Genomic DNA, 21,780 nt, shown 5'->3' with positions numbered 1-21,780 from the left:
TTCCTCTATTTTCTGTCACATTCAATTCCACACATATCTATTGAGTGCCTCAGCACCAGTCACTGTGGGAGCAGAAATGAAGGAAATCCAGTGGTTTCCTCAAGGTTATTATTTTTTTTAAGTTAAAAATAAACCACTTAAAATGGGTGCATTTCACTGTATATAATTTATACCTGAACAAAGTTGATTTAATACTTAAATATATGAAGAAATATAAGTCCCTGATAGGGATCTTTTTTAATAGGTTAAAACTATTTTTAAATTAAATTCCTGGACAGTGAGTCAGGGGGTCTGAGTTCAGTCCCTGTCTGTCAGTCACCCGAAGGTTTACTTTCTTCCAGGTACCTTGGACTTGGACAGGTGGCCTGTATACATTCTCAAAGCACTTTGTACTTTTTGGCATCATTTCATAATTTCACCCACGCGTGATTTTTCACATGTGTGTGTCTACCTCCCTGACTAAACTCTGACTTCTCCCAGGCCAGGCACTGCATCTGGTTTTGTCACTGTGGTGTCCCAGCACCTGTCAGGGCAACTGCCCCACAGGTGATACTCAGGATTATCTGTTGAATGAATGTATGAAGGAATTTGTTCATACCCTTTCCGAAGGGATTTTTAGGAAAGCGTAGAGAAAAAAGCCTGGTGGAGAAAGCCAGCCAATCCTCCCCACACTCCCCCACCCTAGGTATCTAGGAACCCTCTCCCTACCCTCAAGGCTGGGCTCAGGGGTAGGTGAAGATGCTTTGGGGCTTGCAGGGCTCAGGTCTTAGATTCCAAGGAGCATGTCTTGGTTTTCTCATCTGTCCAGTGGGGATCAGGGTAATTAATACTTATCTCGGGCTGCAAGGGGTCCTTGGGAAGAGAGCATGGGGGTTAAAATGTTTCAGGGGCTGCAGTGATTATCACTGTCTCAATAATCTCCCCCACCAACCTGACCACCTTCCTGCCTAGCACTATCACACTCCTTGCACTTCTTTGGGTCAGTGTTTCCTTCACTCCAGAGTTTCTCCAACTCTGGTCTTTGGGAAGTTGTTGGAAATGCAAAATTCTCAGGTTCTATCCCAGGCTTTTCTAATCAGAGACTCTGGGAGTGGGGCCCAGAAATTGGCATGCCCTCCAGATGATGCTGGTGCAAGCCCAAGTTTGAGCTTTCATTGCTCTGCTCTGACCCAAGCTCTCCCAGAGACACTTGGCCTGCCTGTTCACTTTTCCATCCCCAGTGCCTGGCATCTAGGAGGCATGCCCTAAATATCTTCTGATGCATAGTAACGATGTTAATGATAGCAGCTAGCCATTGGTTGAGGACCTCCAGTGTGCCAGGCTATCTTCTAAACATTTTAAGAGGGTGAGCGCATTTAAGGCGCCACCCCCGGGATCATTTTACGGATAGTGAAGCCGGTTCCGAGAGGCCAAGCTCAGAGCCCAGGGGGAGATCACGCAGGGAATCCCGCGTTTCACCGCTGTGCTGCTCAGCGCCCTGGACGGGGCATAGCGGTCGCGGGTACCAGGGCTCCGCGAGGGCGCCCCTGCCCCGCCCCACCCTGGGTCCGCGCGCGTCAGCGGCTCGTGAGGGCGCACCCGGAACCGGTCCGAGAGGAGCTCGGCGGCGGCTGCGGCGGCCCGTGGCGAAAGTGCGGCTGCGGAAGCGCGGCGAGGCCGGCGGCGCGAAGGAGGAAGTCCGGGGAGGCGCGGGAGCTGGGGGTCTGCGGCGCCGAGCGGACGCCATGGGCCGCCTGCACTGCACGCAGGACCCCGTGCCCGAGGCCGTGGGCGGCGACATGCAGCAGCTGAACCAGCTGGGCGCGCAGGTGGGCCGGGCGACCGCGGCGCGGGATCCGGGCGGGGGCCCCGGAGGGAATGGCGGTTTAGGCCGCAGCCGCCCGCTGTGCTTTGTGGCGGTAGCGGGGGATTCGGGGAGGGGCTGAGGGGAATTGGGGTCTCAGGCCAGTTTTGAGGGCCGAAGGATCTCGGGAGGCCTAAGGCCAAGCTGAGGGATCCCAGGGGGATCTCGGGGACCCAGAAATGGGACTGGGGGACTTCTGGGAGTCCTGAGAACCAGGAGAGTTTGCAGGGTCCTGGAAGGGGGGCTGAGGGGGGTCTTGATGAGGCCGAAGGGAGTTGGGAGAACCGAAGTAACAGACTAAGGGCCTTGAGAGGCTGATGGAGTTTGGGGGAGCCGTGGAATTTGGTGGGCCAGGCGAGGGACTGAGACATTTTGTAGGAAGGCCGGGGATCTTAGGGAGACTTAGCCAGGGGGGTCTTAGCATCTCGAGGAGGCTGAAGGAGCCTGGAGTGGGGGCAGGTCATCAGGGGGTGGGATGTGTGTGTAGGTGATGGCCAGGCCAGAATGGCTCTGTGGGCAAGCGATGACATCCTGTCCTCGTCGCCACTCCCATCCGCCCCAATTAAGGGAGATACTGGTAGTCCCCAAGGAAAGAAACCATGTACCCTACACAGTAGAGGGCGGTTCCTTGATGGTAGTGGAGCTGGCAAAGGCTTTTTCTCACTATTCAGGCTGCAGGTGCCCTCCAGTCAACCTTGACGTCTTCCTGCTCCTGTGCTGGTTGGGATGTCCCTTTCATACCACTAAGTCAGACAAATTAAGCAAGTTAAAATGTCACTTCTCACCACCACAGCAAAGGTGCATTTATTTTCCCCACTGGGTTGTAACTTCCCAGGAGGTGGGGCCCCTGTCTTTCATCTCAGCATCCTCACAACTTATTGTTTTCTCATGAAGTAACACTAATTGTAATGCCAGTCATGTTCTACGGCTTCAGTGTCCAAGAAAAATGAACTGCAAGCCTCAGGTCTACTTTTACATTTTCTAGCAGCCACATTTAAAAATTCAAAAGAAACAGGAAATGAATATAATGTGTTTTCTGTAATCCACTATATCAGAATATTATCATTTCAATGTGTAACCCACATAAAATATATCAGTGAGATATTTCACTTTTTGGTACTGAGGTTTCTGATTCTAGTGTGTATTTTAAAGCGCATCTGAAATTAGCCTTTTTCAAGTGCTCAGTAGCCACACATGGCCGGCAGCCACTGTATTTTACAGCCCAGTTCTAAGTGCTTTTATGTGTATTAAGTCACCGAGTTCTTGCAACCACCCTAGGAGTCAGGTACTATTACCATTCCCATTTCACAGATTAAAAAAATGGTTCAGGGAAATCAATTGACCTGTTTAAGGGCAGTCAACCAGGAAGTGGTGGAGCCAGGAATTCAGGACCGGACACCTGACTTCAGATCCTGGGGAATTAACCACACTAGAATAGAGCTTTGTAGGTGATCTCCCCAATCAGGTAGTTTAGCTTTTACTTGTTTATGTATTGGGGCTTTCTGAAAGATTTCCATTTGGAGAATAAAAAAGATTCTGCTGCTAAAAAACTCTTTTTAAAGCTTCTGGATTGTATGATCTCTAAGGTTACCTCCAACTTGGTATTCTAAAGATAATCCACCTCCTTTAAGGTCAGAGCTGGACTCATTTTCTAACCTTGAAACGCACTTTAAACCTTTACCTTTGTTTTTAATACAGAAAGCTTTTTCCTGATGAGCAACTTACCAGAGTCCTTTGGGCCATTTTCCCCCCTTTACTTGGGTGATCAAACTTCTCTGAGTAGCCACTCTGTTAGCTGAACTTACTTTGAAGTCAGAGGCCCAGGCCTCAAGGAGAAAAAGAATCATTGTATTAACATTGGCATCACCAGTTATTGCTTATTCGGTGGGTATTTATCTGAATGCCTACTGTGCACCAAATAGCCACTAAACCCAGTGAGATTTACAAAGGCTTGATGAATGAGGCCTCTTGTGCTGGGGAAGTTGTGATCTGCTGGGGCAGGTCGGAAAATGGAGACATGGTACAGCACTGAGTGGATCTGCATGTGCTCTCTGATGCTGTGGACAGTCCTAGGTAACGTAATCACTAAAAAAAAAAAAAATCACTTTTAGAGTGGTTATGAGAGGATATTCAGAAAAATATAAAGAAGAAAACAAATGGTCTACAGTCTCTCACCTAGCAACACACACAGTTAGAAAATTCAGACAGTATTCAAAGGTATAAAATTAAAAAACACCTATTTCTCTTGTCTCCAGAAATCATTTTGATAGTTTCTCATGTATCTTTATAGAAAAAAAAAAATCTGCAATCTGCCATCGTATGTATGGGTATCCTTTCAAAACTTTTTTTACACAAAAGGGAGTGTGATATTCCTTGAAACAGATCTAACATAATTTAACCAGTCCCCTATTAATAGACACTTAAGTTGCTTTCAGTTTTTTATTTTTAAGAACAATGCTGTCAACAAACTGCTTTGTGTGTGTCTGGGTTTACTTTTTAGAACATCTCTGAAGGGTATACTTCTTGCAGTGGAATTACTAGGTCAAAGGGTCTGATTGTTTAAAAAAAGTAGATATGGATTTTGCTAAGTTACAGTCCAGAAAGGTTGCCCCAGTTTATCTTCTCAACAGTGTGCAAGCATGTCTGTTACTTTCACCAACACTGGTGTCATCAGACTATTAGTTTGAAGATCCGATAAGTGAAAAATTGGTATCTCCTTGTTTTGCTGATTCGCATTTCTTATCTGGAATGATCTTGAGAATCTTTTCATATGTTTAACTGGTAAGAGTAGTTAAGATTTTGATTTCATGGATATTCATGAGCAGGTGAGCATTCCAGGGAGAGACAGCTATGCAGGTACAAAGGCAAAGAATGGGGAAAGTGTTTAGGGAAGACTTATTCAACAAATACTTACTGTGCACTTACAATAATTAAGGTGTAGTTTACCATACAAAGCTGGAGGAGGAACCTTTTCTGTTAAGACAGGTTTGTGTTCCTTATCAAGATTGAAAATTCTAAGTGCCCCCAGGTGAGGTTCCAAGAGGGAGCCTCAGAACTTAAGAATTTGGGTAGGTCCCTTTCTTGTTGGGAGTGTCCTGGTATCTTGGCAGGGCTTTGAGGATAAGGAGGTTTTGGAAGAGTGGAGATAGGGTTGGGGGTCGGTAACAGCCTACAGACCACAGTAGCTTGAGGCCCCTCTTGAGAGGCTGGGATGAGACCACACAAGGAGTCCGAGCCTGAGTGCTAGGCTGAGGCCTGGAAATGGAAAAGCAACTGGAGGCCTTCTCAGTCACCCCATTTTTTAAAAGGCCCCAGGTGGCATAGCAAACACGGTTTGCCAAAGATCTGACAGTTCCACAGATCTGCAGCAAAAATAAATAAATAAATAAAATAAAAATAAAAATGAAAGAAATAGAGGAAAGCACAGTTTGAGGACACATTCTCAAGCCAGTCTTGACTGTTCTTGTTTTCACTATATCAGCATTTGGGCAAGGCTGATACCCAATATCACAAATACTGCAGAAAAACAACCCCTGGACCAGCATTGGTTAAAGTGTTCCCATGGAATATCCATGAAGTTTTGAGAAAGCAGACACCTCTATGCCGTTGGGTGGTGGGAGTGTAAATCTGTGCAACTTCTTTGCAAGGCAATTTGGCAATATTTTCTCAGAATTTAAAATGCATATATCTTAGAGAATAAACTAGTGGTTCCCAGTGGGGAGAGGGGAGGGGGGAGGGGCAAGATAGGGGTAGGGGATTAAGAGGTACAAACTATTATGTAAAAAATTAATAAACTATAAAGGGCTTCCCTGGTGGCGCAGTGGTTAAGAATCTGCCTGCCAATGCAAGGGACACGGGTTCGAGCCTGTGCGCCACAACTACTGAGCCTGAGCTCTAGAGCCCGCAAGCCACAACTACTGAGCCCACATGCCACAACTACTGAAGCCTGCGTGCCTAGAGCCCGTGCTCTGCAACAAGAGAAGCCACGACAATGAGAAGCCCGCGCACCGCAACGAAGAGTAGCCTCTGCTCATCGCAACTAGAGAAAGCCTGCGCACAGCAATGAAGACCCAACACAGCCAAAAATAAAAATAAATAAAATAAATAAGCTATAAGGATATATTGTACAACACAGGAAATATAGCCAATATTTTATAAAAACTATAAATGGAACCTAACCTTTAAAAATTATGAATTACTGTGTTGTACACCTGGAACTTATATAATGTTGTACTTGAACTACACCTCAACATAAAAAATGCATATATCCTTTTGACCTAGGGTGCATTTTAAGAATATATCTTTTTTTTTTTTTACCGCACCGTGAGGTTTGTAGGATCTTAGTTTCCTGACCAGGGATTGAAGCTGGGCCCTCGGTAGTGAAAGCTCAGAGTCCTAACCGTTGGACCTCCTGGGAATTCCCAAGAATATATCTTTTTTTTTTTTTTTTTAAAGGAAGGATTCTTTTTTTTTTTTTAATTTATTTATTTATATTTGGCTGTGTTGGGTCTTCGTTTCTGTGGGAGGGCTTTCTCTAGTTGCGGCGAGCGGGGGCCACTCTTCATTGCGGTGCGTGGGCCTCTCACTATCGCGGCCTCTCTTGTTGCGGAGCATAGGCTCCAGACGCGCAGGCTCAGTAGTTGTGGCTCACGGGCCCAGTTGCTCCACAGCATGTGGGAGCTTCCCAGACCAGGGCTCGAACCCGTGTCCCCTGCATTGGCAGGCAGATTCTCAACCGCTGCGCCACCAGGGAAGCCCCCAAGAATATATCTTATAGACATACATGTCACAAAGAAATATGTGGGAGGATATTCATTGCAGCATCGTTTACATAACACCAACAAACACACCCACTAATGTTCATTTCTAGGGAAATAAATTATGCTAAGTCTTTACCAGTTGAATGTCATGCAGTTGTTAAAAGAACTGGGTAGATTTATATCTGCTGACATGATTGATCTCTAAGATGTAATTGAGTGAAAAAAAGGTGAGGTGCAGGGATTGGGTTCCGTATGATCCCATTTGTATTTAAAAGAAATTAAATGAAAATAAAATGATGGGAAGGCCACAGAGGTGTTAGCAGTAACTACCCTGGGGAGTGTGACTAAGGTGGGAGGGGGCAGGGAGGGAGCAAGACATTTTATTTTATATTCTTTTATGTTAGCTGGGTCTTTTTAAAACCTTCTGCATATATTTTATATTTTCAAACGTTAGTTTTATATTTTAAAATAGAATACATTTTAGAATAAAATAATACAGAGCCTTGCCAGGGGTTTACGTGGAGTTTAGTGTCATGGGGAAAAGGGCAGATGCGTTTGACAGTCATGTTACACGTATAGCTTTGGGGGCTCTGAGCTGAAGTATCTAATGTTTGTTTAAATGTTATCTTGCTTCAGGAAGGTGGCTCTATTGGCATAGTGACTTTAATTGTAGCTGTGGTAATTGCTGCCGTTGGTTTAGCCTCTAGCCTGGCGCTGTACTGGAGGGTTTGCATGTGCCAATTAGTACTGTTCTGGAAGCTATGTACTATTACCTTCATTTTCCCAATGAGGACTGAATCACAGTGAGGCTGAGTGACTTGCCCAGGGTCACATTGGGTGGTCAGCAGAACAATGATGCACATCTGGGTCTTTTAAACGCTTGTGTGTTGATTTTCCCCTCTATGCCACACACACTGTGTCCATTGGGAGGGAACATGGGAAAGTAATGACATGTGTCTCAGTCTGCTTGGGCTGCTGTAACAAAATACCACAGACTGGGCAGCTTGAACAGCAGAGATTGATTTCTCACAGTTCTGGAGGCTGGTGATTCCAAGATCAGGGTGCCACCAGATTCAGTTCCTGGTGAGAGCTCTCTTCCTGGCTTGCCTTCACACCGTGTCTTCATGACCTGTGCCTCACAGAGAGCTCTGGGGTGTCTTCCTCTGCTTACAAGGGCACCAGCCCTATGCGAGTAGCACCCCACCCTTATGACCTCATTTACCTTTGTCACCTCCTCACAGCCCCTCTCTTCAAATACAGTAATACCCTGTGTTTGGTGTTAGGACTTCAACATATGAATTTGGGGACACACATCTATTCAGTTCTTAATAATACGGTACTGATAAAGAGGTTCACATGCACAAAAGAATAAGAGACTCTTCTAAGACAGTGTATAATAACACGTTAAACTTTACTGTTTTGTCATATACTCAACAAGATGTTTATTGTGGGAGAAGGAAACCCAGAAAACATGGATAGACAAAACAGAAGAAAATAAAAATCATCTAAAATCTTGCCACACAGAAGTAACTGCTTTCAAAAGCAAGGTAGAGAAAAAGTTCATATAATATGTTACCATTTGTGAGGGTGAAAATTATATATTTGAATTGACATGTTTGAATAATAAGTATGTGAAAGTATAAACAAAAAGAGAAAAGAAAAAAAAGTAACTGCTATGAATGTTCCAGTGATTTTCCCTTTCAGGTCTTGTGTGGGGGGAGGTGTTGGAGGGGTGGTATTTAGACCGTTGAGATGTATGTGTGAACATGTGTGCATACCCTCACCATCTCTCAATATGTATCTCCTAAGTATCCCAATAAGATATATGAGTTTTTCAGACAATATAGTGTTACAGATAGATTGACACTGGTGGTGGGTATTGTGAATATTTGTAACTTTTTTTTTAATTGAAATATAGTTGACATACAATATTATGTTAGTTTCAGGTGTACTACACAGTGATTTGACATTTGTATACATTATGAAATGATCACCGTAAGTCTAGTAACCATCTGTCACCATACAAACTTATTACAGTATTATTCACCATATTCCTTATGCTGTATATTACATCCCTGTGGCTAATTTATTTTGTAACTGTAAGTTTGTACCTCTTAATCCCCTTAGCCCACTTCATACCCCACCCCTCTCCCCTCTGTATCTATGAGTCTGTTTTTGTTTGGTTTGTTTTTCAGATTCCACATATAAGTGAGATCATATGGTATTTGTCTTTCTCTGACTTATTTCACTTAGCATAATACCTTCTACATCCATCCATGTTGTTACCAATGGCAAGATTTCATCCTTTTTATGGCTGAGTAATATTCTATTGTATATACGTACCACATCTTCCTTATCCATTCATCTGTTGACGGACGCTTAGGTTGCTTGCGCATCTCGGCTATTGTAAATAGTGCTGCAATGAACATTGGTGTGCTTACATATTTTCAAGTTATGAATGTTTGTAACTTTAAGATGATCAAAACAGGTATCAACATCTGTGTGTTCCTCTTCTCTCTTAAGGGGCTGTAGTAGGATGGGATGTGGGAACACTGACCCAGGAGTAGAATTTTACTGATGTTCTGTGTTCTCTTCACAGAAGTTCTCAGCCCTGACGGAAGTACTCTTCCACTTCCTAACTGAGCCAAAAGAGGTAAAGTATCTTGTGTTAAGGAGCGTTCCCGAGTGTGGGCCTACAGTCCTGAGATGCTTAGAAAGTGACGGCCTGGTTTGTGTTGTCCCCTCTCTGCAGGCGGAAAGGTTTCTGGCTCAGCTCTCTGAATTTGCCACCACCAACCAGATCAGTCTCGGGCCCCTCAGAAGCATCGTGAAGAGCCTTCTCCTGGTTCCAAATGGTGAGTAGCCTCTCCCGGCAGCCAAGGCCAGAGACATTGCTTGAACATTCCCTCAATCCACCGAGTTGGCAAGTGTGCTCTGGGCACTGAGCCAGAGCGTTTGGTAGTGAACCAGACATGGGCGGGACTGCAGTCTAGGAAGGGAAGCCAGGTAAACAGATAGCCATAGGAGAGGGTAACTGTGGTCTGCATCCCAGCTTCCATGCCCAGACTTATCTGGTCCTCTACGTGATAGGTGCAGAAACTGAGAGTAAGAATTTAGAAACTTTTATGACAATTTGACGAAGTCTCTTCAGTCTGTTAATTTTTTAAAATGGGGCTTTTTTTAAACTGTGGTAAAATAATACATAAACATGTAATTGACCATTGTAACCATTTGGGCCGTATATTTTGTATGTGTTTTTTCATTTCATAGTTCTAGGAATTAATTTTCATTGTATTTTACAAAAATATCAGTCCATGATGGATTGAAAAATTTAAAAGATAGGTCTTTTGCTGCAGATAGTTTGAGAAGCAGGGTTTGCCTTAGAGCAATCAGAGAAAGTTTCTAGTCAGAAGGGAGGTGATCACAAAGGTTGAGCTGTAGAGCTGTCCCTAGTAGCACTGTTTATGACAGAGAAAAATTAGAAGCAATCAAATTACCCAGCAGCTGGAAATTGGTGTAACGAGTTTAGGTCCATTGTTAGAGGGGAGCATCACGGTGGTCAAGAATTCAGTTTGAGTTAGTAGGACCTGAGTGGGAGTCTGGGCCTTGATAAGCAGTGTGACTTTGGCTAAGTACCTGATCTCTTTCAACCCCTAGCAACAACCGTCCCCCAGCAGTTGTTCCCCTCCATCTAAGCTTGTTTTTGGTGTGCGCATGGAGTTGTTTTGAAGATTAATTAAGATAACGTAAATAAAATGCTTAGCACAGTACCTCAGCAAAAGGTTGTTCTTATTTTTCAAATTATGTAGTAATTTAAAAAGATGCTGTTGAGGAAAATGTAATGATATGGAAAACCTTTCACAGTATTCTGTTTAATACTGTCTGCCACTGTCCTATTTTTGCATTAAAAAAAAGGTTAACTGTGGCTCTGTCTGGGTAGTAGGACTGCAGCTTGTTTTAATTGTTTATTTTTAGCTATGTCTTGTCTAAAAAGTTGCAAGAATTAATTTGGCAATTTAATTAAAAGTTAATTTTATTTAAAGAGAGACATGACCTTTGAGCCCAGTCTTAAGGAATGAATAAATGTCAGCCGGGCTGAGAGGAGATAAAACAGCATCCCTAGTTTGCATATTTTAAAAATCAGTAATAAGCTGATCTTCCCAAGATCTCAGCGCAAAGGTGCATTAAAAGTTGGGTGCTTGATTTGTTTGTTCCTGTTGGGCCTTCTGTTATATCTTAGTGCAGATCCTTTCCTTTGCCGTGTCCTGTGATCAGAACATCCCTGAGGTTTCCAGCTGTGAAATTTTATGATCCTCTGTTTGTGCAGTTCTTGCATTCTTTGCCCTCATGGCAGGTTAAAGCATGAGAACCACAAGGCTGGATGGGAACTTGCAGTCTTTTTAACACAGGAATAAATTTTCATTATAAACTTAAAACTGCAGAGCTCTGGAGAGTCAAAGGGAAAATCCCCTTTTACTCTCATCCCACGCTTGTCTCTAGGAATAATCAGAGTATAATTTTGGTGTATATCCTTTTTTTTTTTTTTTTTAATTTTATTTATTTATTTTTGTCTGCGTTGGGTCTTTGTTGCTGTGCGCAGGCTTCCTCTAGTTGCAGCAAGCGGGGGCTACTTTTCGTTGCGGTGCGCGGGCTTCTCATTGCGGTGGCTTCTCTTGTTGTGGAGCATGGGCTCTAGGCGTGTGGGCTTCAGTAGTTGTGGCATGCAGGCTCAGTAGTTGTGGCTCGCAGGCTCTAGAGTGCAGGCTCAGTAGTTGTGGTACACGGGCTTAGCCGCTCTGAACCATGTAGGATCTTCCCGAACCAGGGCTCAAATCCGTGACCCCTGCATTGGCAGGCAGATTCTTAACCACTGTGCCACCAGGGAAGTCCAGTGTATATCTTTTTATATTTTTATATATAAAATGGTAATAAACCATAGAATTGCTCTGCGGCTTGCATTTTTTCATACCTAGTACATCAAGGAGATCTCTCCACATCAACTTCATTCTTCTGATGACTGCAGTGTACCTTGGACTGAATGTATCTTCTTTTAGTTAATCCATTTCCTGTTGCTGGACATTTTAGTTCTGACTCTTCACTCTTAGAAACAATATCGCAGTGAACGTCCTTAGAAATCTATGTTCTCAACTTATGTGAGCATTTCGTAGGACAGGTGCCCAGAGTGCAGAACCAGGAGTACTTATTCTCTTTATTCTCATTGTCTAGCCTACACCTGTAGGAATGGGGAAACCTGTGAGCTGTTGTGGATACTGGTTTTTCAGGAGATCTCTGTCTGGTGTCCCTGCCTCCATTCTTTCCTGTCCTTCTCATCTCTGCTCCCCACCACATTCTATCCTGCCAGACTGCCTTAATCCCTCCTAATCCTAGCACTCCGGCCTCTGTTCTACCTCTTTCAGAAAGTCTTCCCAAACCATTTCAGTCCATGGTGAGCTCCCCTTCCTCTCAACAACCGAGATAGGTTCTTTTATCTGAAGCTCTCATTTTGGACTGTAATCATTTTGTTTTCTGTTGATCGTGCTGTTTTGTGTGTGTCTGTCTCGTGGCCCTAACAGACAGTTCTTTGAAGTCAGGGGCATGTCTGTACTACTTTCCTAAGCCACAGTCACAAGTAAAGTGAAGACACAGAGCAGGAGCTTTTAGTACATGCTAGGTGAGTTGAGCTGAACTTGGGAGACCCTGTGATCCTCCCAGGGGATGCTGGGTGTATATTCTTCAAGCAGGATTGATTATCAATGTTTATAGCAGACTGCTTTCTATAGATGCAGAGAACACTGAGGTATGCTGAGTTCCAGGGATGGGCTTTGCAAGCTCACTTGGATTTGAGTCTTGGTCATATCACCTAATGTAGCTATTTGGCCTTGGACAAATCAGCCTCTTGGCGCCTCAGTTTCTCATCTGAAAAACGGAATAATAAGAGCAGTCTATGGTGTTGGCATTAGGAATAAATGAGTTAGTACAGTGCTTGCCGAACTTCAACATTATTTATTGATTGTTCAGTTAATTTCAGTCCTTTGCCTCGATATCAGATCATCAGGTAAAACGTTCCTTCCTTCATCTAATGGAGAGGATCTGAATTCACCTCTTGACTATTTAATGTCCCAAAGCTTTTCAAGCTTTTCAAGTTCTAGAATCGAAGTCTCAGGTTTGCTGTACTTCTCAGTAGCTCTCAAGAATTTCTTTTACTCTTCTTTTTGTTCTCATGCAATCTGACTTTTCTCTTCCTGCAGAGTTTTTCTGCTTGAATTCTCCATTTCTTCCAGAGCATCTCCTAAGCACCTGAGGTAGCTTGTAAGTCTCTTGGCCTCTTCCTCATCCCTTGGCCTGATGTGCCATTTTCTTTTCCTTTTTTTTTTTTTTTCTGCACTGCACGGCTTGTGGGATTTTAGTTCCCCAACCACAGATTGAACCCGGGCCCTCGGCAGTGAGAGCATGGAGCCCTGACCACTGCACCGCCAGGGAATTCCCAGCGTGCCATTTTCTTTTCAGTCCCAAAGGCTGCCATCCCAGAACAAGTTCTTAGCCCTTCATGCCTTGTTACGGCAACAACATCTCCGCTTCTGTTCCCCCATCCCAGATTCCAGTTTGCCCTGGAGCATAGTACAACTTGGATCCTTGGACCCTGCTGTTCCTCTCAGCTGTTTATTTTGCATAATAAATTCTGTAGTCCTTAACTTGGCATTCAAGGCCTTCCCCAATCTAGTCTGACGTGTAAGGCCCTCATTCTCTTCCCCTTCCCTCATCCTGGTCCTGCTTGTGCAGTAAGACCTCACTGTAGAAGTGCAGCCTTGTTAGAGCTGAAAGAACCTCGAGAACTCTCCAGATCAGTCTTCCCCAGATTGGTGTTTTCATCCAGAAAAGACTTCAGTGGCCAGACAGGGTCATAAAATACTGTCCCCGCACCCCCCAGCCTTGGAATCTTGGAGATTCACACACACATTAACATATCTCAGGCTCCGAAAAGTCCTGCAGTAAAGCAACCTGCTTAACCAGTATCTGTGAAACAGTTAACCATGGACCTCTTCTTCTTTTGGAGAGGGGGAGGGGGGCAGGGGGAGGGTCAAGTAAAAGCTTTGTAAAGTGCTGATCTAGTCTGATCTTTGTCTTGGAGATAAAGAAACAGAGCCCTAGAGAGGGGAAGTGACTTACTTAAGATCTTACAGTGGAAAAGCTGCTGCTAGAACCTCCCTTGATTAGCTCAAAGCTTGTGGGGTTTTTGGTTTGGGTTTTTTTTTTGTTTGTTTTTAATGTTTTTCTTTTACTACTTAGTATGTAATTCTTTTTTTTTTTTTTTTTTTTTTTAGTATGTAATTCTTAAAAGCACCTGAGATCAACCTTTATCATCCCATGGATGAATTGCTTCATCTGTGCCCCACTAATTCTCCTCATTGCTCTCCAAACTGGACTATTTTTAAACAAATCTCAGATATCATATCGTTTCATTCAGTTCATTCAGTTCCTAGTTATGTATCTCTAAAAGATAAAGGACTTTTTCCCCCTTATCAAGTCGCTGTGCAATTATCGTATCTAAAATTAAAATATGCAGTCAGTGTTCAGACCTCCCCATTGTCTCGTACATTTTATTTGTAAGTGGCGTTCTCATCAGGATCCCAATAGGGCCCCACCTTGCATTCAGTTCCTAGGTGGCCCTTGTGTGCTCACTTGTCACTGTGGCTCCTTCACAGCTCTGAGACCTTGAGCCACATCACTTAACCACTCTGACAATCAGTTTCTTCAGGAATAAAATGGAGCTAATACTAGTAGCTCATACATTGTTGCAAGAATGGAGAAAGATGGCAGTCTAGTGGTTAGGACTCGCGCTTTCACTTCCGGGGCCAGGTTCAGTCCTTGGTCGGGGAACTAAGATCCCACAAGCTGTGTGGCGCAGCCAAAAAAATTAAAATAAAATAATTTAAAAATTAAAATTAAAAAAAAATTTCTTCCCCAAAAATGGAGAAAGATAAATGTAAAGCGCTTGCTTCAATCATGAGTGGTAGCTACGCTGCCGCTGGGACGATGATTGATTGTCATTATCATCATGAGTTGTCTCCTAGAAAAGATTACAGATAACTTCACAGTAGGGCCATAATTTAAGTGGTTTTTACTTTAATACATTGCAAGATATCTGGCCCTTGTGGGTACTCAGTAACTGGTTGTTTTTTAAGAAAAGGTGATAACTCCCTTTCCCCACTCCTAAAGGAGTCTGTCTGGCTGGGCCAAAAGAGGAATAATCAGCACTGAACAATAGTCACAAATGGTATTTAATCAAATGTTGAACTAAGTTCCCCAGGGTTCCTGACCTTACCCTGCTCTGTTACTTTTCTCTGTGGCACTTTTCAATAACACTCTATATGGCTTACCTACTTGTTACATTATTGTTTTGGTCTTTCTCCTCCCAAAAGGTTGTGAGCCTCAGGAGAACAGAGATTGTTGCCTGTTCAGTTCATTGATGTATTCCAGGGTCCAGGTACATCTGTGTACAGTGACCGTGACCTCTGTTTCCCCATGAACCTCTCAGGGGTGGATTCAGCTGGTCAGCCTTCAGGGTCAGTAATGACTGAATGAATGGGGCTCACTGTGCTCTCCCATCTGCTTCCTCCTCCAGGGCTCTTCACCAAGGCTTAGTTCTGTTGCTTGGGCTTCCCTTATTATACTGAATAAACTTACATAGATTTTGGCTGGAAGAATAGTGTTTGCTAATTTTCCAACTGTTTCCTGAAACCCTCATCCTCACATACACTTCTGTCTTGTCACCCGTCCTATTTGATGGCAGTGGGGGTTTGCCTAAGGCAACTGTTCCAGTGAAAAGTGGAGCTCAAGGACTTTTATAAACCATCCCGGATGGTTATCTGTGTTTAAAGGACATTCTCAGATTTCCCCTAGTGACATGTTCTGGTGACTCCAGGCCTGGAGTTCAGAGTTTTCTATCTGGCATAGGGTCAAGGCTGCAGGCCTGTCTTGCGCTTAGGACAAAGGAATCACCAAAGGAAAAAGCTGAAAAAGAAGCTAAGGGCTTGAGGCCTAGCACAATGCAAATATATATATACATATGTATATTTCTAAAGTATGGCTCCTGCCTGCCCCAGGTAATGAGGTGACATCGGGACGGAGAGCTTGCTCTGGCCCCTGCAGCTTGGTAGCCTCTGTTGTCAGTCACTGTTGTCAGGTACCAGGCGTGGCCTAGTACCGCCTCCCCGACAGCATCTCAGAATGACCTGGAGTGGAAAGAGCCTGGGTTTGGGAACCCTCTGGCCTGTAAGCGACTTTCTCTGCCACTTGCCAGCTGTTGTGGCCCTGAGCAATTCATATAATTTTTTTTTCTTGGCGTGGGGGACATTTTTTTTTTAATTATAGAAAGTACAAGAAAGAAAACAAAAACGGCTCACAATTTTACTGTCTTCACATAAAAAAACCAGCGTGCAGCTAGAACATTTTTAAATGACACAAAGAAAAAGTCCCACCCAGTCCCTTTCGCAAAAGATCTCCACTCTTAAGTTTTTTGTGGATATGTTCAGAAAAAATATGCCTCACATCTGTCTACTTAGCTATAAGATAAGGATATAATTAAAGCTAGAAATAAGAATAGATAATATATACTTCTTTATGCAAAAGGGATTACACTGTGCAGACTGTTCTTACCTTTCCTTTTCTTCTTTCAATTATATTTTGCAAATACAGATTATATTTTAATATAATCTATATTTAAATTATATATATAATAATTTAAATATAGATTAAAATATAATTTATATTTTTATTTATAATATTTATATAATTTATAATAATTTAAATATAGATTAAAATATATAAATTATATTTTGCAAATATAGCACATCAAGAGCTACCTTATTCTTTTTAAAGGTTGCATAGTATTCCATTGTATGGATCCTTTCATTCAGTATGTGTTTACTGAGTGCCAACCAATGAACAGTGCCAGGCACTTTTTTAGGAGCTTGGGACACAGCAGTAGGCAAAATGGACCACGTCCTTGTTCTCATCAAAATGACATTTTAGTGGGAAAATGGACAATAAATATGTAACATAAAGTTGGGTAGTTATAAATGCGATGCAGAAAAGTATACTTGAAGAATGGTCAGGGATCCTTTCAGAGGAGGTGCGATTCCAGCAGATTCCAGAATGAAGTGAGGGAGTGAGCATGTACGTATTTGAGGAAATGTGTTCCCAGCAGAGGGAACTGCAAGGGCAAATGCCTGGAGGTAGGAACCTGCCTAGCAAATTACAAGAAGAGCTAAGCGAGGGGAGAGAGCATAGGGTTCTAAAGAGGGCCAGATCCTGCCAGGCATTGTGAGAGCTTTGGATTTTCCTATGAGTGAAACAGGAGCTAGTAGAGGGTTTTGAGCAGAGGGGAGACATGGTCTGACTTAAGTTTTAACAAAATCACCTCGGCGCCCAGGCGGTTATGTGGATGCACCAAAACCAACGTACTGTTACTGACATTTCGTCTCTCCTGCCCACGTTGCTGAAGAGCTGCCCACGTAGATCTCAGTGTATTTGGGGGCATAGCTGCAGTTGAGTTCTTGGCAGTGCAGTCGTTGACTATGGATTTGCCAAATCTTCTCCCCCAAAAGCTTGATCATTCTGATCTTTAACTTCCCGGTAAATTAAAAGTTACAATAATAATCTCCACTTCAGAGTATTTTGGGATCATCAAACAGAATACTGGATTTGAACTGGATATAAACTAAGGAGCAGCACCCGTGGTAGCCAGGAGTTCTTTGGAGTGTCTGGAATGTAGCCGCCTTCTTGGAGAGCTTTTATGGCCAAGGTTTCCTGGGGTCTTGCCTTTTTTATTTCCCGGTGGTTTCCTTGCTCCGTCTGATTTTGCAGATAAAAGATTTCCTCCCTTTGTTGACATGGTTTATTTTGCAGGGGACAACAGCCTTTAGGATTGTTTTTCTGGAGTGCGATGGGGGCGGGGGCTCAGGTTTAGGGTGTTACTTCAGGGCCCTCCCTGGATGGTGGTGGATGTCTTCTTACTCTTTGATTAGTCATCTTCTGGAAGACTAAGAAGTGGAAAATTTTAAAGCCGCTGCCAGATCGTGACTCGAGGCTGTAGCCTGCGGGTTAAACGTTGAGAAGCCCGGATGGCTGGCAGCAGTTTGTTTTCAGGAACTGGGAGGCTGCAGGCAGAACAAAGCGGCTCCCACGAGGTGGGGGGTTCCCAGGGCTCCTGAAGGGAGGTCCTGATATTCCCCTCTGCAAGTGACTTGGGAACTGTAGAAGCCAAACTGCTTAGTCCACCTGGGTTTACTTCCTGAGGGCTGATCTTCTGCGGCAGGCTGGCCAGTATGTAGGTGGGAACGGTGTGTGATCTGCCCTGACCAGTGCTGTGGCCCCTGGGCCCGTGTGGCTATTGAGCACTGAGGAACAGAATCGTACATTTTCTTTCATTTTAATTCATTAAAAGTTAAAGAGGGGAATTCCCTGGTGGTCCAGTGGTTAGGACTTAGCGCTTTCAGTGCCGAGGGCCCAGGTTTCATCCCTGGTCGGGGAACCAAGATCCCTGCAAGCCTCGTGGTGTGGCCAAAAACAGAAAAATAAATAAGAAGAGCCACGTATGTTCAGTGGTTATGGATCACACAGCGCAGCTCTGGGCTGTTACCCCTGCGCCCTGTCTGACCTTGAACTCCCCCACTTGGCTCCAGGAGTCTGTGGCCTTATTTCCTCAGATCAGGTGCCCCATCCCCAAGTCCATACAGTCTTTTCTTTTGGCTCTGACCTCATCCATACTTTCTGGAGGGGCCAACACGTGTGTGGCACAAAAAAAAACCCAAATGTGCTGCCTCGTTCTCCCGGGTCTCGGGGGCTCCTTCCTCCCCGACTGGACTGAGATGGAGCTGAGTCTGCTCATTCCTGTTGTCATCCTGGTCGCTTAGGTTGTGCCCATTAAATACTTACTGCTAGCTGATTGATTGATTTGCCCTCTTTGACTGATTTCTCCCCTCCCTCCTAGGTGCCTTGAAGAAGAGTCTCACAGCTGAGCAGGTCCGGGCTGATTTCATAACTCTGGGTAGGTGACCACCAAGGCTGCTCAGGGTGACAGGCCCTGCAGCCCTTCACTGTGTTCATGTCTCCTTCTGTTCTCTTATAGGTCTCAGTGAGGAGAAAGCCACTTACTTTTCTGAAAAGGTATCATAATTCCTCCTAATCAAGGTTAATTAAGATCACTTGCTTTTATTTCGTGAAAAGAAACAAATGGAAAATGCTGACTAAGGAAAAACCGTCAGTCATCATGTGTCGTCTCCCAGCTTAATGTTTTTCATTTGGTTTCATGCAAATGACAGACATGTAGCTTTTAAACAGCACTATTCAGTGCAACTCTAATTTTTTCCCTCTGATTTGACTGAATATAAATGTCATACAGTTTTTGTTCCAACCTGGATTAAATCTTGGAATAAAAGAAAACATTTAAATTGTCTCCTGCCCCTCTTGACTCCCCCCAGCCCCCAGATCTGTGCACATAGGCCGAGCCCTTCGTTCTGCATGCTTACCACTGTCTGTGTAAAGACTAAACATGCTGTGTTGGGGGCGGAATGAATAGGGGGGATTTTTTCCCATTGTTATGACTTTGGCTTTTTGCTTTTGTTCCAGTGGAAACAGAATGCCCCCACCCTTGCTCGATGGGCCATAGGTCAGACTCTGATGATTAACCAGCTTATAGATATGGAGTGGACATTTGGAGGTAACTAGTTAGAGCCAGTCCTGGGTCATTTGGGTGATGTAGGGTTGGGTGGCAGAGGCTTTCAGATGACTTTGCTGGGGAAGAGGTGTCCTTGGTCCCCCAAGACTGTTGGGTCCAGCACCTGCTTCTCTGTGTCGCTGTCAACATTCGGCAGCTCTTTCTATCCACGGGTCTCAAGAAGTTCACTTCCTGAAAAGCACATTCTGCTGTCCTCATACTGGCCCCCACATGGCTTCTGCTGTACAACTTACAAGATTGGGGTCTTCAGGGTGAGTCCTCAATCAGTCACTTACTGGTTTTCTCTTTTGTGTCACAGTGACGTCTGGGAGCAGCGAACTGGAAAAAGTGGGAAGTATTTTTTTACAAGTAAGTCTTCTCCTGATCTCTGAAAATTGGGAGATTTTTGACTTGGTATTAAATCTACATTGGGTTTCTTTAATATCCAGTGCCTTGTGTATCTCAGAGCAATGTGATCAGCCAAAGATGTAGTCACTAACACGCTTACTTTCAGATTAATAGGATCGGGATATGATTCTTGAAAGTTTGATTATTCATGTAATCGCGGAAATTGTTAGAAGTTTTGGTGGTGGACGATCCAGACTGCTCCCTAGTAACTCTCAAGTGAGATGCTGGATGCTTTGATGTTTACGTGACAGTTCAGGTTTCAGGAATTTCTTTGCCCAGTTGTCATCATTTTAATTTAAATGTTTTCTTTCTCTTTTTCCTTTTTGGATCAGTTAAAGTTGGTGGTTAAGAAAGGAAATCAAACTGAAAATTTATACATAGGTGAGTCCAAATTCCCATTAGAGCTCTTTCCCTTTTCCCATGTTTTCTTCAGTCATTGGGCTTGTGAAGCCCGCCACCAATCATTTTTCCAGAAGAAAAAGTCATAACCAAGCTGTGGAGTCACCATTCTGCTGCCTTTGCTCTCATAAATAATAAGCCATCAGCAGGTTGGAGACCCCACAGTTTGAAGACTTTTAGACCTTTTTGCAAAAGGGAAAGGGTGAGGTAGGAATGGCGAATATCGAAGCGCAAGAAGCTCTTGCTGTAGGAGCCACACCTACTGTCCTGAATGATCCCCTTTCATCCCTTTGTGCCGGGGAGTTAATGCCATTTTAAATCCCCCCCTTCCTTTTTTTTGTGGAGCTGAGAACTTTCTATGTTCAAGGCTTCAGTTCTTTTTTTTTTTTATTTAAGGCTTCAGTTCTTTATTATGATCAATTACCTGTCAAGAACTGCTTAGAGGTACTAAACCAAAAAAGAAAAAGAAAGTCTCCGGGTGGAAATTCATTTTCTTGGATGATTCTGTGGAGTTGGAAACACTCACCTGAAGCTGCATTTTCTCTCCCCAGAGTTAACCTTGCCTCAGTTCTACAGCTTCCTGCACGAGATGGAGCGCGTCAGAACCAGCATGGAGTGTTTCAGCTGATTTCTGCCCCCCTGCATCTCCACCTCGCCCCCTCCCTGCCCCCTCCTCCTCCCCGGTGACTGCTCAGAGAGGCCGCTGGCTCCCAGGCCTGTGGCCGCTCCTTTGGGCCTGCTTGCCTCTTGGGAGCCCAGGTGCCAAGGTTTCTGAAAAACAAAGGATTAAGTACTTAAGGAGCCTGATAGGCTGGTCCTGAAGAGTCTTTGTTGAGGGACCCTCCACGACCTATCTCCCAGGTCATGGTTTAGATATTCAGAGAAGCGATTGCATCTCAGATGCATGGGAGGAAATAAGTTGAGTCACCTCCCTTTCAAAGTTCCAGAGTAAACAAATGGTCTATCGCTCAAGATACGCACTGACGACCTTCCCCCGCAAAAGAACGAGGACTTATTTATGGCTGAGGAAGAGGTGGACTCCGTGAGTGACACACGGGGGAGCCCCCAGCGGAGTTTGTAAGTTTGTGGTGGTGGTGCTTTGCTGATCAGTCTTTAGTGGACACCTGTGTAAGAATACATGCTGGGTCTGCTCTGAAAAAAACTGAGGCTTCACTTCAGGTTTTGCCCTGTTGTGTGTAATGAGGTGGGCCTTTTGAGGCGATTTCAGCTTGTTTCGGTTCAAGCTGACCTTCTCTGGTGGTTAGAAGAATAAAAAAGGTTCTGAAGAACAGGTCTGCATCTGGTCGTATCTATGCATGGATTAAAGAGTCACCTGCCTTTCAGAGAGCTAGTGCTCTTATCTTCAAAAATTATCTTCCTGGGCTTCCCTGGTGGCGCAGTGGTTGAGAGTCCGCCTGCCGATGCAGGGGACACAGGTTTGTGCCCCGGTCCGGGAGGATCCCACATGCCGCGGAGCGGCTGGGCCCGTGAGCCATGGCCGCTGAGCCTGCGCGTCCGGAGCCTGTGCTCCGCAACAGGAGAGGCCACAGCAGTGAGAGGCCCGCGTACCGCAAAAAAAAAAAAAATTATCTTCTTGATTTTGGTGAGGGCCCTGGGTCTTCAGTGAAATTTGCCGTGGTCCAAAGTGGGAA

General features: G+C 44.3%; 1 protein-coding gene across 1 annotated transcript; it reads left to right on the top strand.

Annotated features, from left to right (window-relative positions):
- Positions 1 to 1,645: 1,645 nt before the first annotated feature.
- Positions 1,646 to 21,417, top strand: COMMD7 (COMM domain containing 7). Its single transcript, XM_082671648.1, has 9 exons — positions 1,646 to 1,808; positions 9,203 to 9,256; positions 9,356 to 9,458; positions 18,596 to 18,652; positions 18,734 to 18,771; positions 19,234 to 19,324; positions 19,641 to 19,690; positions 20,062 to 20,110; positions 20,680 to 21,417. The coding sequence occupies exons 1-9, from the start codon at positions 1,725 to 1,727 to the stop codon at positions 20,754 to 20,756; spliced, it is 603 nt and encodes a 200-aa protein (XP_082527774.1). The 5' UTR covers positions 1,646 to 1,724; the 3' UTR covers positions 20,757 to 21,417.
- The last annotated feature ends 363 nt before the right edge of the window (positions 21,418 to 21,780 follow it).

This window comes from Grampus griseus, assembly GCF_964374135.1.
Source record: "Grampus griseus genome assembly, chromosome: 14".
Lineage (NCBI taxonomy): Eukaryota > Metazoa > Chordata > Mammalia > Artiodactyla > Delphinidae > Grampus > Grampus griseus.
The sequence above is the reverse complement of the archived record's forward strand: the minus strand, read 5'-3'. Positions and strand labels throughout refer to the sequence as shown.

What these genes read in the sequence shown, in the direction of transcription:
- COMMD7 (XM_082671648.1), top strand. Translation starts at nt 1,725, where the DNA reads ATGGGCCGCCTGCACTGCACGCAGGACCCCGTGCCCGAGGCCGTGGGC. An exon ending in TGAACCAGCTGGGCGCGCAG is followed by an intron (nt 1,809 to 9,202) that starts GTGGGCCGGGCG and finishes TTCTCTTCACAG; the next exon opens with AAGTTCTCAGCCCTGACGGA. An exon ending in TATGGAGTGGACATTTGGAG is followed by an intron (nt 19,325 to 19,640) that starts GTAACTAGTTAG and finishes TTTGTGTCACAG; the next exon opens with TGACGTCTGGGAGCAGCGAA.